Source organism: Hetaerina americana, unplaced genomic scaffold (assembly GCF_022747635.1).
Source record: "Hetaerina americana unplaced genomic scaffold, ioHetAmer1.1.p SCAF_98, whole genome shotgun sequence".
Lineage (NCBI taxonomy): Eukaryota > Metazoa > Arthropoda > Insecta > Odonata > Calopterygidae > Hetaerina > Hetaerina americana.
The window spans coordinates 594,165-612,650 of record NW_027287627.1 but is presented as its reverse complement, the minus strand read 5'-3'; the positions used below and the strand labels follow the sequence as shown (position 1 = coordinate 612,650).

Sequence of the window (18,486 nt, the reverse complement as noted above, 5' to 3'; positions counted from 1 at the left end):
CCGAAAAGGTGAGTTGTCTTCAAGTTATGTTTTTATGTCATAATGTCCGTGGTTACAATATTCGTTACGAATTTAGGCATATTGTTTAATTAACGTGTTTATATTAAATAGATTTCCTCCCAAGGGTAAAAATGCCTAAATGGGTAATAACCAAATGGCAAATACGGGTATTTACTTAAACCTTGTGAATATTGTTTGCATTAACAATGTTCGTGAGAAAAAAATTGAATACTTGAATGCTTATGAGAAGAGCATGCATGAGAGTACTTAGACTGCCTTCTTTTAAAAAATTAGTGAAATTAGTTCATAAAAAAAGGTAATTACGCTTCATAAATTGTAAAAAAGTGGGAAAGATTATGAATTTACGTATGTACCTATGTGAAATATAATCTCGTGGGAAAATACTATATTGTAGTAATGACTTCTTGTTCAAAGCCATTTTCTTGAAGAAATTTCCTCCTCATGAAGAAACTCCAAGAATTATTAAGTAAAATTTGCAAGTGTGTAGTTTGTAATCTGTGCTATTAACAGAATTTGTAATTTGAATTTGGGTTACATCTATAGTTCTTTTAACCAATCTTGCAGCCTAAGAGTATCTAGTCATAGTTGCGCAAGGATTAAAAATTAATGCAGGTTCCAAATAGGTGTAAAGTGGATGTTGGAAAAATGATAAATCCTTTTTTTGTTTTATTTATTCATATTGATTAGTAATTTTCCATCTTCTCTAATAATTATTGGCAAAGTCGGAAAGCAGTTGTTTTTAATTTTTTAAACGGTTTTTGTTACAACAAAATATAAGCTTCTAATTACATTGGATAATAATTTTCCAAAGATATGAATGTTATCTACCCATGCTAATTTATAGGCTAGACATATTTTTGTAATTTTTTTTATAATATTATATATTACATAACAGGCAATATATGACGATTCTGCTCATAATTTATTCATCAAATGTGGTATTGGTGTATTGAGGAGAGCTTATATTTTCCCAAATTATCTTATTTTGTGATGAAAAAATCACTTCAGTGGGCACTTTTGATGAGTTTCTTTGCAAAGAGGAATGTTAAGCTCTTATTTTTAACACATGTTTCATGTTCTTTAATTCTTTCCTTAAATTTTCCATCCTGTTCACGCAATACACTTTGTTGATCACTTTAACTCTCATATTTCTCTCCTCTCATTTTTGGGGACTTTGTCTTTAGTATAAGTGATCAGGATCTTAAGGCATTAACCACTGGAAAATGACATTTGATTTTTCCTTTTTGGTTCTATTTCAATTATATTTTGAGGCATGGTCCCTAGATATAATCCTGGTCCCATTTGGCAATGAGATATTTTAAATTATTAGGGCTTAATGTAATGGGACTTGGCAATTTCTGTAAGTTTCTTCTGTTATAATTTAGTAATTAAATCTTCTGAATAGCCTTTGTTTACTGCTAATGTTTTAATTACATTAAGTTCCTTCTTTGCATTGAATTTTGGCATAGGGATAGGTATTAAATAATAGATCAATGCATGAAAGCTTCAAACCATTTCATCCCACCACCATTTATCTCTGACCAAACCCCTGCCATTGATCAGAATGAATAAATACCGAGTTTGATTCTATTAGGACCATCTGATGATGACATTCACTTTAGAAATCTGGATTGTGTCTTTAAATAAAGTGTTAAAAATTAAGGTGAATAATTACTTTTAATTTCATTATATAATGCAAATTCCATAAAGTTACTCCAATGAAAACAAATTTTAGTTATATTTTATTATTGTAATTCCAGTCCTTTGCTTTACAAACTCACAGCCCACTTTCATTCCTACCTCGAGTTCTTCCCATGCCTCTTTGATTATTTCCTCTGCATACAGGTTGGTAACCCTGCCTTACTCCCCTTCCTAACACTGCCTATCCCGTTTCCCACCAACTCCCCGTTTCCGACCCGCACCTGAGCAGTCTGAGACATGTAGAGGTTGCGGATTAGCCTCCTTTCCCTCCAATCTATTCCTTTTTTCTGCAATATACTCATTAGTTTTCCCCAATTCACTCTATCAAATGCTATTTCAAAATCTACAAAACAGGCAATAATCTCCTGGTTTTGTTCTATATTCCTCTCGATTAATAATCTCATTACCGCAATGGCATCACGAGTACCTCTTCCCTTCCTAAACCCAAACTGATCATCCCCTAAGTAATCATTTGCCCTACTCTTTATTCTTTTGTTTATGTTCCTGAGAATAACTTTAGCTGCGTGAGATTTTACCTTTTTTAGAATAGGAACTAAAACTGATCTCACTAAGTCTTCTGGCCAGATTCCCTGCTCATAAATACTACGAATCACCCCTTTTGCCTCTTCCTCCCACATTTTCCTAAGCATTTTAAAAGTTCCACGGGAATGTTATCTACCCCCACGGCCTTATTTAGTTTCATCTCCCTTAATGCCCTTTCTATCTCATTGTCTAGTATGTTTGGACCTAAGCTGTCTGCCTCTATGTCATTTTCTTTTTCAATGTCTAACTTTGTTGGTCTGAGGTCTTTACCATACAGTTCTCTTGGATCTTTCCTGAGTCAACTATTACCTTACCCGCCTTATCTCTAACTGTTAGCATAGCTCTTCCTGTCTTACTTCCCGATAACAATTTAACTTTGCTGTATAGCGCATTGATTTCACCCTTCCTCTTCAGACTTTCCATATCCTTGCAATGCATCTTCCACCATGCTTCTTTTGCTTTATTTTTTGCCCGCCTCAATTTATTGTTCAATTCTTTGTACTTCATTTTGCCTAATTCTGTATGTATATTCTTCCATTTTCGCCGCTCATCCATCTTTGTAATCATCTCATCCGTGATCCATGGTTTCCTAGTCCTTTAAGTGTTAACGGTTCCAATAGTGTCTTTTGAGGCTTTAGACAACCCTTTCTTGAAACTTTCCCATTTTTCTTCGATAGTACTTAGCTCTTTACCATCCTCCATGATTTTCTCTACCGCCTGTTTGTATTCCTTCCTTTTCAACCCATTTAATGCTTATGCATTCCATTTTCTAACTAGCCGCCCCTGCCTTATGTTTTTGAAACGTACGCTATATTTCATAACAACTAAATTGTGGTTTGAGTCCGCATCCGCCCCCAGGAAGCTGTGGGAATTTACCACACTGTTCCTAAACCTGTGTCTAACCAGGATATAATCTAGCTGATATATTTCTGAGTCACCTGGCATATTCCATGTATACCTGCATCTTTTGTGGTGTCTAAACAAAGTGTTGGTGATGACTAACCCCTGTCTCCTGCAGAACTCAACTGCTTTCTCCCCGAGGTCATTCCTCGTGCCTAAACCATAGCCCCCACCTCATCACCATCTCTTCCTTTGCCTACCGTCACATTCCATCCCCCATCACTTTCAAATGTTTCCCTGCAGGAACACACGCGATCATGTCCTCTAACTGATTGTATATCCTATCAACCTCTCCTTCCTTATGGTTGCTCAATGGCATGTATACCTGAATAATAACTAAGTTCATTGGTTCTGCTTTTATCTCCACTAGTAGTATTCTATCCGTTACCTGCTCTATGTTGACTACGCTTCTTCCTACCTCTTCATTTAATACTATGGCAACCCCTCGTTGGCTCTCGTCCCCACTGCTGTATATTATTCTATACTTATCACTCCAGTAATCCCCGCTATCTTTTCATCTCACCTCGCATAGACCTAAAATATTTATATTTCCCCTTTCCATCTCTGGCTTATCATTCTCCAATTTCCCTGTCCTCATCATTGTCCTAACATTCCACCTTCCTATTTCAACTAATTTGGTCTTCTTCTCCTGCATCTTCTGTCCTCCTGCTGGTGGTTTTCCCTTGCAAGGGTTTCGTGGGATGATGACCGCGGAAGCCTTGCCTCCCTCTGCCGGGCATAACACATTGCCAATTGGGCCGAGCCCCGTGGTTGCCAGGACAAAATATCTCTATTGTCTATCATATTTTTCTTGGGAATGATAATTGAGGTGGTTTCCAGTTGCCTTCCTCAATAGTGTTTTTAACGTGACACCATCACTTACTGGCCGCCCTACTGGGGTCAGATGCCATTGCAGCTGCCTCACTGAGGAACAGACGCTGCGTGGACTACCTGTCATCTGGCTCCTAACCTTCAACCTATCTGGCATGGGTGACCCTACCAGGAGCAATAATTATTACTCCCGCCAGCACAGCTCTAGGGGTCATCGGAACACACAAGCCCTTCCACCACATCAAGGTTGTAGTCCGGGGAGGGAGCTCAAGTATATGTAGATATAAATGATCTTCCCACAGATTTAAATGGAAACATGTTATTCCATAAGCATAAGATATTTGAACAAAAGCCCTGCTGTTTAATTTCGAATTGCAATTATCACAACCGTTTTCATTCAATAGAAATTGTTGATTTAGCACTCAACTTTTATTTTGATGTTGGTTGATTTTGATGCTTTATTTATTATTATTGTTCAACATTTTTAACAAACATATGCAGGTCAGAGTGAAAAGAGAGAAGATGGATGTTGGAGAACCGGTGGATATTGAAATTCCAGCAAGCCAGGATGAAGTGAACCATAATATTCAAATTCAGGAAGAGGTAAGGGAAAAATAAGAGCAATTGTTGCATAATGACATGCTTAATTTTTCAAATCATGACTACCATGACAAGAACAGATTTTTATGTTTCATGCCTTAAACATAATGCTATTTACTCAAGTTAAGGGCATAGGTCTTTATGAGCAAGACTTATATTTTTGGCTATATAGTTTTTTTGCGATGATCCATATATGTAATACCTTTCCAATGAAAAAGGCAAAAGCTTTGCATTCTTGCTTATGATATGAGTCTTGTATTGAAATAGGTGAATGTAGTGCTATGTTTTTCTTTTCTAGTCATATTTTTTATTATTATTGAACGTTTTTAACAAACATATGCAGGTCATAGTGAAAAGAGAGATGATGGATGGTATGGAAGTTGAGACTAGCAAGAATCAATGCCATATAGTACATCCGATCTAGAGGATGGGTGATATTTTTTCATTTGTAATAATTTTCAATTTTATTTCACTCTGTGTGAATAGTGAGCCCCTGACCCAGAGGGAAACCTCTTGTAAGCCCTGCTATAGTGTGCCTACATGTTACAGGCAAGGATCAAAGCTGCTTAAGTAATCGAAGCTGGAGATTTTATAATTATTTTGTTTTTATTTTTATATTGTGGGTGCCTCACGGGCCACTGGTGCAGAGGCCCGTAAGCCCTGATTGTAAGCCCTGATTGAATGTGAGTGCTTAAGACTGACAAGGATCCTCCTATATAGTACCTCTGAGCTAGAGGGTGCATGATTATTTTTCATTTGTTATAATTTTTAATTTTAATTCATTATGTATGATTAGTGAGCTCCTGGCACAGAGGGAAACCTCTTGTAAGCCCTGATAGCAATTGACTGCATGCGAGAAGCAAGGATCAATTCTGCATGGTATAACCAAGTTAAAGAGTGCGTGAACCTTTTTCATTTATTATTATACTAAATTTAGTTGTATTACTTATGTTTGAGTGCCTGAGACTAGCAAAGGTCAATGCTTTATTGTCAAAGCTAGATAGTAAATGATTTATTTGCAGTCTTCCATTTCATCGTTCTAACCATTTGTGGTATTTAATTAATTTTAGTTTTTTTATTATCTTTATGATTGGTTTTATTTTCAGGTATTTATTTATTTTTATAATTTTTATTGATATATTTGCTTATATCTTCCCCAATTTCCCTCACCCATCCTTTGCCCATTAATAAGAGTATGGCTGGGGTTGACTCTTTCCATTATATTTGGATGTTATTGGTTCTCTAAATTTTTGTTAGCATATAAAATGACGGTTCTCAGGATTAAGGATATGGTAAGTCTGTAGAAGAAGGGCAAAATTAGAGTATGATTTAGCAAGGTTAAATCATTATCAGAAAGTAAGTAGAAAAGATCTATTGTAACAATTATAGATATGTTGAGTAAGTTTATAGCTGACATAGGACAGATCCAAGACAATTGAAAGAAATAATGTGAAAAACTGTCTGTTAAAGCACTTAGGCCAACATGGTAACACAGTGTTAGAACTTGACTCAGATAAAGAAAGATCAGACAAAGAAAATATCCAAGAAACATGGATAGAATATCAAAAAACTGAACAGTTAAGAACTTAGGTAAACAAGTTTAAACATAAAAAAGTAAGACTAGAGTGAGGAATTAAGATTAGGTCCAGGTATATCCGATGATGACATAGAAAGGGCTTTAAAGCAGATTAAGTTAAATAAGGCAGTAGGGGTAAAGAATATGTTCGCAGTATTACCAAAAGGTTTGGAAAATATGGGAGGAAAAGTATATGGACTAATTCATAGAAGCTTTGCGGAAGGAATCTGGCAGGAAAACGTTATGTGATAAGTTTTATTTCCTTTCCAAATAAGGTAAAGGTCACATTATGTCAAAACTACAGAACAATAAGTTTGAAATACTGCACATCTGAAGTGGTTCTTTGTATTGTCGATAAAAAGATAGTGTCGAGCAAATAATTACTTAGGGTATTTTTAGTCTGGGTTCAGGAATGGGAGAGACATGCCTAATGCTTCTGAAGTAATCAGAACATTAATCGAGAGGAATTTAGATTACAATCACTATGTACCTATCAGTTTTGATGATTTCAAAAGCTCATTTGATAGAGTGAATTGGGTTGAACTAGTGAGTTAAATGTGAAATATAAGAATAGATAGGATGGACAGGAGGCTAGTCATTAACCTGTACATATCTCAGACTAGGAAGGTGTAAGTTAAGGACAGATGGTCTGGTGGGCAGTGCTCAGATGAGATGTAAGGCTGGGTTGTCCATTATGTGATAAATATGGAATAAGAATCAATAATAATGAAATATATTGTGCAATTTTCAAGAAAAGTAAATGCAAGGCATTGGAAAAGGAGGGCAAAAACTATAGCATTTTCACATCAAGTTGTTCAGCAACAATACTGTCAATGCAGCAGTGAGGTAAGAAGAAAACCTGCACTAAGAAATAAGGCATTAAAAAGGTAGGATTTGATGACAGGGACATGGAGTAAAGATATAGAGAAAAGACTTGTTTAAAATTGATATGGGACATTAACAGAAAAGTATTGGTGGCTTTTGAAATGAGGGTATATAAAAGAATAGAGAAAAGGCAGTTGACCAGAAAGAAAACAAATCAGGAAGTGCTAGGCATTTTGGGCAAGGGTATGGGTTTGTACGAGAAATCCTATGAAGGCAGGAAAAATTGGAGGAAAGTCATATTGTCTGGCAGTGGGAGGCTAAACGAATAGAGGAGAGAATGTTAGTTAAATTAGGATAGGGCATGAACAAGAAAAGAATTTTGGATTGGGTAAATGAGAAGAAGTACTCAGAGATGAACGGGGACTTAATGTGAAGTGTGCCGGTGGTTTTTTTTTTCTTAGCAGTCACAAAAGATTTTTTTGGTAGTTATGTCCATCCATAACCTACCTTAACTGGTAATTACCTAAACATAATTATAATGCATATGAAGTTAGCACTAGTTCGCAAAGTGTACAGCCTTAGTTGATGGGTTCTTAATATCTCTTCAATATGGCTGAGGCCAAGTCTCAAGAGGCATTTCTGTTCAACACATTTTATTTTTTTAAAGCTAGAGGTTTGTAGTGTTTTTCACTGTGTAGTCATATGCAGTGTGTTTCTCAACTGAACAGGCTGACAACTTCACAACAAGTATTTCATACTCTCTGCATACATCAATCCTTTTATCCTAACCAATGCAAGTAAATTGTTTGAAGAAAAAAATTTTTTTTTTTCAAGAGCTATCAGCTAAAATATTATTTATTATATTGATATAATGCGTACAAGTTAACAATTTTTTATCTTTATTTAAAAATAACATGTTTTAAAAACATTTTTCATGGGTATCCTAAAAATCTGTTGTTTTTTTTTTGATCTTGCAGGATAATTTGGAAGATGCAGAAATAAATATGCCCTGTCAGGAAGAAGTTGACATTAAGGAAGAGTGTGATGCTGATATTCCTCAGATGCAAGTAAGACTGGAAGAGGAGGTGTTGCAGGAACAAGGTAAGGACAGCTAATGGCTGTGCTGACACTTCACTTTTGCTACTTTCTGGTGTAATACAACTATTGGTGATTAACCCTTGCAGTACTTCTAATTTTTTGTTGAAAAACTAAGTTAACTTTTTAAAATTGTTTTAAAAATAACTGAATGGCCATTTAAAATAGTATGATTTATTGCCAAAAAATATGATAATATTATCATCCTTTTTTGCAATTATTTATTAATATATTTAATATTATTTATTTAGCTACTCAGACTAGATCTTATATTAATCATGCTGTGTTTTCAAGTCTCTTCTTTTGTTTTACTCGATTATGCTGATTTTTTATGCTGATTTTAGGCTATATCAGTGACGAACTATAAATGAAATTACTAAAAACAACCATGTTCCCTTTCAATATCTTTTTTTATCCAAAGTAGGATCTAAACATCATGTGAAAAGTATCAATGCCATTCATTTATTTTTTTACATGTCCATTATTTACAGTTAGACTATTTTCTTTCATTTTCCATGTTTATTATTTTTTATTTATGTATTAACTGCTTTTGTTTGAAGCAACAGGAAAGGATTTATTTGTTTTTTTCTAATTTCCCCATACTTTCGTTCCTAATATTAGTTTCCTGCTGTACTAATTCATTCAGTTTCCGTGGGAATAAACCTCGAATTGCTTATCAAAGCACTTGTTAGATGTATGTACCTTTTTGACAAATTAACAGGCCAAATATTATGTACTAATTTTGATATCTACACAATGGATTTAATGAAACATTAAGATGAGAGTTACATCCTTCATTCTGGGGATGCCATATGTAGGTGGTTTTCTGAGAACAGGGTTGCCTGTGTTTCAACAAGCATCTACATGGTAAGTGCCCTGAACTGGTTAACTTCGACCTGAAGACCCTTGTTGACACGGATTAAACTGTTGTCAGAAAAATAACATACATGATGACATCCTGAGAATGAAAGTTTGCCATCTGAATGCCACCAAAACCTAGTCCCAAGATGAGAGTTAGGTCAGTGCCTTCTAATTTTACATTTACCCTAAGGTTCTCCTGGGATATGTTGGTATGGCAAAATACCTAATTGGCTTGGTAAACTTGATAAAATTTTGCAAAAAGTTGATATTTTTTTTATTTTCAGTCGTTAAAAGTGTAAAAAAGTCATTTAATGTAACCAAATCAAAAGTAAAGAAAATGGATTTTTTGGAATAATTGAATTTAACAAGGTCATTTCAAAGCACTGCCTCACAATTGATCTTGTCAATAAGTTATCAAGATAAGTTAAGTCATATTCAGCACCTTTTTATGCTGCAAAAATTTGGTGTTAAAATTTGATTATTTTCTTCAATGAAACTAAAAAGAATTTTCATTTATAAAATTCTTTAAAAAATGCATAAAGAGTAAATTATAATACATTAAAATGAGCTGCAAAAATAATTTGCTATAAAATAATTCAGTTATTCATATAATTTAGCCAAGAAAAATGTACAATTTGTTATCAACACAATTATTGAAATAATAAAATCATCTGGAAACCCAAAAAAATGTCTAAAAATTATAACAAATTAATTGCACAACTTAATGTTTATTGCTGTATACTCTCACTTTCCTAGTCCCAATCCTACGCATTATGTTAAAAGCAGCAGTATAAAATTTCCCTGATGATTAACAATCTTTTCGTGGAAAAAATATATCATTCCTTAAATGATATATATCCCTCCCTGAATGCTAATTTTATTTTAAATGCTTAAGAAATGTTCTTGTTCCTTCTTGAAGTCATTATTTAAAAATACTTGTATTGCTAGGGTAACACTAAATAAACCCATGTGGAACAGTCATGTAAGACAATTATAAACCCTTTTTTTAGATAATTTCCTTTATCGTTTGTTTATTTGCAATAAAAAACTGAGTTCATTTTACTGCAAGTCTATGTTATATTCCTTTTTGTTTGCACAACAAAAGCAGTTTTAATCCAAACAATAGAATAAAACCTAGCAAAATAAAATAGTTTGTATCCCTCGTTTATTGGGCATATATTGAAGATGCTGTGAGTGACTTTTGGTACATACTTAATGTACTTACAAAAGATAAGGTGCTCATTGATTAAGCATGCTGGTTGAAATAACCAATTGACATAATAACAAAAGAGGTAAAATTTTGCAGATACACAAAGGAGGACACGAAAGTAACAGAAATTGGGCTGCAGTAGTTAATAAAAGCTGTTTCAATGGATCATTTTTTTTTCATTTTGGCAACAAAACATGATGGTGGATTCTCCAGAGCAACACACTGCAGTAAAATTTTATTTCCTCTTAGTTGAATTTGCAGCGGAAAAATTTGTAATGCTCAAGACCTGTTATGCAAAATCTGTTTTAACGAAAACCAGAGTCTATGAGTGGTTTATACTTTTGAAAACCAATTCAATTAAAGACCAACCCCATTCAGGCCACCCTTCAACATCAACAGCTGTTGACAAAATTAATGCACTCATTGGTGAAGATCATCACAGAAACAAGTAACTCTGTGAGATGTCTGGAGTGTCCTTGCATTTCTTTTCAGAGGATTTTTTCTGAGGATTTGCATATGAAAAGAAAGATTTGCATACCTTATTGCAGCCAAATTAGGCTCCTACCCTTCTCCTTGTGATGCAGTTTTTTTGAAAAATAACAGCATGACATCAATTGTCCACCCCCCTGCACTCACTGGATTTAGCCCCCTGTAACTTCTTTAGATTTCTAAGACTCAAAAAGACTTGAGAGAAAAGCACTTATACATTGATAAAGGTTAAACAAAAACTGCAAGAAGGCTGAATTCAGGTCAGCATTAGGTGATGACATATACTTTGTTCCTTGTGATTGTATACATTCATGTACACACATTATTGAATGTGAACATGCATACTAATAATTATTTATTTACATCAATGAGTTAATCCAAACTGGTGAAAATAATTCTTTCATTAGAGGTATTAACTTTTTCATAAATATCTACTTTACCTTATTCTTCAAATCTTTCAGATAATCACCAAACACAAGATAGTGTAAAGGAAGAAGCTTCAGCCTCTCAACAGTATGTGTGTGAAATATGCTACAAGGTATTTGAACAAAGGGACCTTCTCAAGGATCATGTAATGCATGTCCACCTTAACAAGGTGATGCTATTCAGATGTGATGTTTGTTTGGAGGTGTTTAAGAGAAAAAATGACGTTGCAAGCCATATCAAATTGGTGCATGATCTTAAGATGAAGCACAAATGTGAATTCTGCTCCAAAACCTTTCTACATTTAAGTAAACTCAAAATTCATATGTCAACACATACTGCAGAAAGGCCATTTCAATGTGCATTATGTTTGAAGGCATTTGCTTATAAAAATGCTCTAAAGGATCATTTGTTGACACACACTAGTGAAAGGTTGCACAAGTGTGACATCTGTTCAAAAGCATTCACTCAAAGTAGTAATCTAAAGTCTCACATGATTGCCCACACTGATGAAATACCACACAAGTGCCGGGTTTGTTCGAAAGCATTCAAACGCCATAGTCATCTAAGGTCACACCTGAGGACACATACTGGTGAAAGGCCGCATAAGTGCAACAACTGTTCAAAAGCATTCACTCTTAGGTGTAATCTAAAGGCACATCTGATGACACACACTGATCAAAGGCCGCATAAGTGCAACATCTGTTCTAAAGCATTCACTCTTAGTTGTAATCTAAAGGCACATTTGATGACACACTCTGATGAAAAGCCATACAAGTGCAACATCTGTTCAAAAGCATTTTCTCAAAGTAATAATCTAAAGTCTCACATGATTGCCCACACTGATGAAACACCACACAAGTGCCGGGTATGTTCAAAAGCATTCAAACGGCACAGTCATCTAATGTCACACCTGGTGACACACACTGACGAAAGGCCTCACAAGTGCAACATCTGTTCAAAAGCATTCAGCCTGAGTTGTTATCTGAAGGCACATTTGATGACACACTCTGGTGAAAAGCGGCACAAGTGCAACATCTGTTCAAAAGCATTCTATCAAAGTAGTAATCTAAAGTCACACATAATGACACACACAGGTGAAAAGCCACACAAGTGTGACCTTTGTTTGAAAGCATTTGCTACGAGAGGTCAATTAAAGAAGCACATAACAAGACACTCTGCAACATGATGATAAAAATGTAAGATATATCATTTATTACCTGGAGCATTATTAACAGAGGAGTGCAAAGGCAACAAAAATTGAATTGAAGTGCATTAGAATGATGAAGATTATTTGTTATTCCTTAACTCTTCCCAAATATTCCCTTACACTCTTAAGAAACCATTGTAAAACATTAATTACAACTTTTTAACAAAGTGACATTATTTTCCTGTTTTATTTATTTTCTTTAAATAAAAAATAATTGATAGTGTAAAATCTCTGCATAATTATGTATATCATGATAACATTAATCTAAACAGAAACAATTTCATCCTGTAAGAATTAAAATTAAAAATTTTTTACATCATAATCTTCTATTTCAGCATTAACTTAAACAAAGATACCTTTTTTTAAGATTATTATTTATATATAATAATTATATATATTATTATATAATATTGTAATATATTATTATATATTTTGTTATTATTATAATTTTAGAAATTTTGGTTCTCCTAGAAATTAATCAATTATAAGGCTTCCATGGCCATGAGTAAACAATATCACCCATGTCCATCAATCATGCTAGGATTGTTATTAATAAGTTCATTTCTGTACTATCTACTAAGTTCAGTTTGTACAAGGCAAAACATTCATGTCTCATGCCTTTTGCCTGGAAATTTACCTGCTTTCAATTTCCTTTAGCAACAGACTGACACCAACATCAGTTGCATGTGGGCTGTTGTTGAGTGAGGACACCATTTTTAGTGAAGCAAGTTTTTTGTCCACGTCGAATAACAAAATGAATCTGAATTTAGAGCAACGTAATTCTGTGAAGTTTTGTGCAAAACTCAGTTGGACGGCAACTGAGGCCCTCGATATGATCAAGAATGTGGACAGAGTGAGGACATTGCTGAACACAGACCAATGCTTAACCAGTGAAGAAATTGCAGACCAGTTGGGTCTGTCTGCATCCAACATCCAATGCATTATTTCACTGGATTTGGCCATGTGCAAGGTGTGCGCCAAGATGGTGCCAAATATTCTGAGCACGCCATACCATGGTGTGCTTCACATCAGACAGCTCCTGGCCAAATACGGCATTGCCATGTTGCTGCACCCGCCCCATTCTCCTGATCTGGCACCACTGGACTTCTTCCTGATGAAAGACAGCTCAAGTGAAAACATTTTGACTCAATAAAGGCCGTTAAAGAGGCCTTGACGAGGGTCATCAATGGCATCCCGAAAGAAAATTTCCAGCAAGTGTACAGGGAATGCGAGCAACAATATACTGAGTGTGTAGCAGCTTAAGGAGCATATTTTGAAGATTATTCAGTCAATGTAAGTATATCATCAATTCTTGTAAAAATTCTTCTAAAATTCTTGTAAAAAAATCAGCCCTACCACTTTTGGGTATGACCCTGTATATGTTTTCTCTTTATCTGCTGTTTCAATGCATTTTGTGGTGGACCAATACCTCATTCATGATGTTAAATTATAGCACAAAATAGATTGGCTTCCTCTTGAATCAGTTGAAATATTGCTAAAAAAATGTTTTGCACTTAGCTGGAATCCATCTTTAATCACACTGCATTTAGTTTGGAAGAACTTAAGGTATATCCACATAAGTTATGTTGTATGTCAAGAATACAGGGTTTTTCCGGAAAATAAGTGTACCGATTTTTCACTGCCGCTCCAGGCATGCCCAGCACCACTCTGGCGGGCTGCGATTATAGGGGGTATGTTGGCAAGCGACGCTGAAAAAGGCAGTCGGCTCTGGGCTGTGGTGTAGTGAGGAGCTCTGTTAACACGTACGTCCACGCTCGACCCACGTCACGGAACGCAATGTCGAAGTTTTAGGAGCAGCATTATTCCATCAAATTTGCGGTAAAGCTTGGGAAATCGTCTACCAAAACTGTCAGTATGATTAACCAGGCTTACGGTGAGTCAGCCAAGTCCAGATACCTGATCTTTTGGAGGCACAAGATGTTCGTGGATGGCAGAGAAGAGGTCGACGACGAACCATGGCCTGGATGCCCATCAACGACACTCACCGACGAAAATGTGCAAAAAGTTCGCAATGTACTGAACTCTGATCATCGTCTTAGTGTCCGGATGATAGCAGAGCAGTGTAATGTGCCAAAAACAATAGTCCACAAGATTATTAGGGAGCAATTACAGATGCAAAAAATTTGTGCAAAGTTCGTGCCGAAATTGCTCAGTGATGATCAAAGACTCAATCGTTTGGAAATCGCAACACAACTTGCGGATCACTGCAAAAATGATCCACAATTTTTAGAGAATGTTGTTTCGGGTGACGAGACGTGGATCTTTGAGAGGAGTTTGAAAGGAACGAGATACGGGACTTTGGACGCCGTCAAAGAAGCCATGACGACTTGTCTTTGAGAGGTTCCCGATGATGCCTTCGCGGGAGCGTTCCAGGAATGGGAACGCCGCTGGAACAAGTGTATCAACTCACAAGTGTCCTATTTTGAGGAATATTAGCTTAAGATATGTAAAAGTGTAATATATTTTTTTTTCCTGAGCTCAGTACACTTATTTTCCGGACGAACCATTTAGAATACTGCAATTGCATTGCTCGGTTCTCTGTACAACTCTGGGGATTGTATTGCTGCCTTCATCTTAAAGAAAGTGGGTTTGGGATGTAAAGAGTTAAAAGGATCGGGCTCTGCACCAAAATAGGTATTGGAACGTTGTTTCCTTTGGTGGAAGCTGCCTTCAGGATAAAGTGGCATTGAAGAATTTCATGCAGGAGTACCATCTCCTGATGGAAGAAGGGGCAATGGGGGGGACTACCTAGAAGGTTCACTTATCTAGACATTTAAAACCTTGGTTTCTGGATGGGTTCGGATATAAAGACACTGCCAAACCAGATGTTTCTACTTGGGTATCTTTGGCACTAATACTGGCTTCCATGCAATGCTTTGATGGATGTTTCGTTTCTTGCTTGTAGTGTTAGGAGCCATGTCTCATATATTGTGATAATTCATAGCAAAAAATGGGTCAGTTTCCTTTTGAATTGGTAGAAACATTGCTGCAAATTTGTTCGGACATTTGCTGTTAAATGGCCTTCAGCAAATGCAGCACTCACCTTGTCCAGAGATTGCCCATCTTGAATTCCTTGTAGAAGTCATTTTGCACCTTTTCATATAATAAACTCATGGCCATTTGATGTGTAATGTGTACTTCACTTTATGGCCATCATTCAGGTGGATCATTTCCAAGGGATATAAAATAATGTTTTAATTATGCTTCTTAATGTTTAATAGTTGATATTGAAGAATTAGAGTCCCTGTGCATTTAGTTAACTTTGGATTAATTTCCTCAGAGAATAATGCATCCATATTGAGGAATTCTAGGGCTGCAATATATTAATGTTTATTCATTTCAACAAGAAAAATAAACCATGTACTTCAAGAATATGTGTAAACCAACTACTTGAGACATCAAGTTGAAACTTGTCTAAGGACATATATCCAGGCAGAAATCCTAAATTTTTCTTGTTTAGGAATATTAACTATTGGACAGGTATAGAACATTTCACCTTACCCACTAATATCATTCCATTTAATACTCTTAGGAAATTCTTTTTCATAATGAGGTTTTTCCTCATTAAAGCAGCTGTATTCCTACAACCTCATTGAAATAACAACTCATCCCTAATAAAGAAATCATATACATCACTTAAATTCCATAACAGCACCCTCTTTAACTTCTGTTGCTAAAGCATTTGAACAGGCTCACATACTTCCATTTCTTAAAATATACTGAATAAATTAAATGTCCACAAACCTGCAAATGGATGATGAGGAGGTATGTCACCTGGAGTGTTTTTGAAGATTAATTTTTTTGTTCTAGAAGTATATATGCCTTAGTTATCAGCCTACTCTTTTTTATCTAATTACACATACATCTCAACAGAATCAAATAGCTTCCTAGAGAAACTGATGAGCAGAAAAACTTTTTTAAATGTGACTCATTAAATAGATTTACAGTTGGCAAGTTATGATACAATAAATCTTTGCAGGAGTAATGGGTACTTAAAATATGTCATAACTATTTTTGGACTGTTCAAATTATTTACTTGAGGGCCAACTCATTCTAAATGCATTGCTGCCTCATAGATTAATAGAATAATTCAAATTGACAGTTGAAACCAGCTTTAAACAAAATTTCTTTTGATAACCATGCGACTGATAAAATTTATATGATAGGGGTCTCCCATTTCCATTATTATGCTCACTAAGATAAAGTCTTGAACAAACGTGGCAACCATGATTTAGGAGCCCTAAAGAGAGCATGCATACAATTTTAATGTTATATAAATAGGAAAATGAAGAATTTTGTGCACAATTTCACTCTCAAAAAAGGCAATTGTGATTTAATATGCTCAATTTACTTGAATTGTATTACCTTTTATGTTATGTCAACACCATTAGTCATTAAAATATGGACTTAAGTTTGTTTTGGCAAGTAATTGTTTCAGATCAGCTTTAATACCAGCCAGGCATGAATTTAGGATACTTATTCTCATTAACAGTGAAGTCTTGATTAAATGAGGTAAGTGTGGATAGGATCCTTAAAGAAAGCCTACATAAAATTTAAAATTGAAGTAATAGAAATTGACAAGTTTTGTGCAAAATTGCCGTCTTCAAAAATGGCAAGTGAAATTTTATATTCTGATATTACTTGAATTGTATTACTTATTATAATGTTTCAACATAATCGGTCATTAAATTATGGACTACATTTTATTTCAGAAATTTGATGGTTACAATATAGCTGCAATATAAGGAAATTTTTCAATGAAAATCAGCATTTTCTCTCAATTCTCTTAATTATCAAAGAGTTAGAAACATTTTCAACAGGTTCACATGCTTAAACATTTAAGGGTAGATGGAAAATACTAACACGTACATGCAATTAATATCAAAAATACAGTAACAGATGCGATTATATACATATATATGCACAACAGAACACTATCAAAACATAGACCTAAGCGCAGAAAAACATACAATAACAGTCTAACTAGCACAAACATACAATAACGCACACTCATGCAGACATAGAAACACATGCAAAAACTTACACCCATGAGATGGTACATATTTGGGTTGTCCAGTCATTTAAACTTCCAAGATTGAATCATGTCCATTTTTAGTCACCACATAAATATCCTCCAACCACCTTGCCAATTTCCTATTTGACAAACAGATCGTCTACCCTCGCCATGTCTCTACCCAAACTGTCTTCATGCTTCTCCCAATAGCTACTTTATGATAGTGACCATCAAATCTACTCACTAGTGTCTTTTCTTTGATCTTGAAATATCATGATCCATATTTTTATACATTTATGCATGGTCAAAGAGCATTGTGTTTCAAAGATAATTATATAAGTATGTATATATATGAAAATACACATTAATATATATGTATGTATATATATATATATATATATATATATATATATATGTGTATGTATAAGTGGGTTGCTGTAGTCCAGTGGATAAAGCATTGGACTGCTGAACGGAGGGTCCTGGGTTTCAATCCCAGGCAAGGCACTCTGGGCACCTGCAGCTCGGATAAAGCTTAAGTCATTTTTGGGTAACAGGTCTTCCAGGGAAACCATAACTGGAACAGAGAAAGGAACTGGCCCCCATACCCTGATAATTCCCTGATAAGGCCTGAAATTGTGTCTGCAGGGCTAGAGCCCATGTGGGTGGCTCCTGCTCCCTAATGCTCAGTGGTTATGATGGGGGCTACTGAATCAGATTTGGGAACCAGGTGGATATATAGGTGAGACAAGACCTGAGTTGGTGGAAAAGGGTCAGAGAGGGAGAGTGCCTCCAGATCTCTCTATTGTATGTGGTGGTTACCCCATCATGTACATGCCAAACCAGTTGACCTCACCCATCTTCAGTCTGAGACACACCCAACAATAAGCAAAGCATCCAGAAGTTGGACACACATCCCATCCACAGCCAAGCATGTCTCCACCATCTCCTGAACCAAGGAACATGTCACCAATGCTGAGCATGGAGGAGCAGGATCACCTGCATGGGCTTTAGCCCTGCAGACACAATTTCAGGCCGTATCCCAAGAGATGCAGACCATTAGGCAATTGCAAATCTAGTACAGTCAGTCAGCAAGACTGATAACACTGCTACCACCAGCACCAAGGATGGAACTGGAGAAGATGTTTGTAGCACTACTAATTGTGTCT

General features: G+C 35.5%; 1 protein-coding gene across 1 annotated transcript; it reads left to right on the top strand.

Moving 5' to 3' along the window:
• The first annotated feature begins 8,001 nt into the window (after positions 1–8,001).
• On the top strand, positions 8,002–12,344 carry LOC139699915 (zinc finger protein 665-like). Its single transcript, XM_071598328.1, has 3 exons — positions 8,002–8,098; positions 11,114–11,165; positions 11,262–12,344. The coding sequence occupies exons 1-3, from the start codon at positions 8,002–8,004 to the stop codon at positions 12,262–12,264; spliced, it is 1,152 nt and encodes a 383-aa protein (XP_071454429.1). The 3' UTR covers positions 12,265–12,344.
• Positions 12,345–18,486: the final 6,142 nt, after the last annotated feature.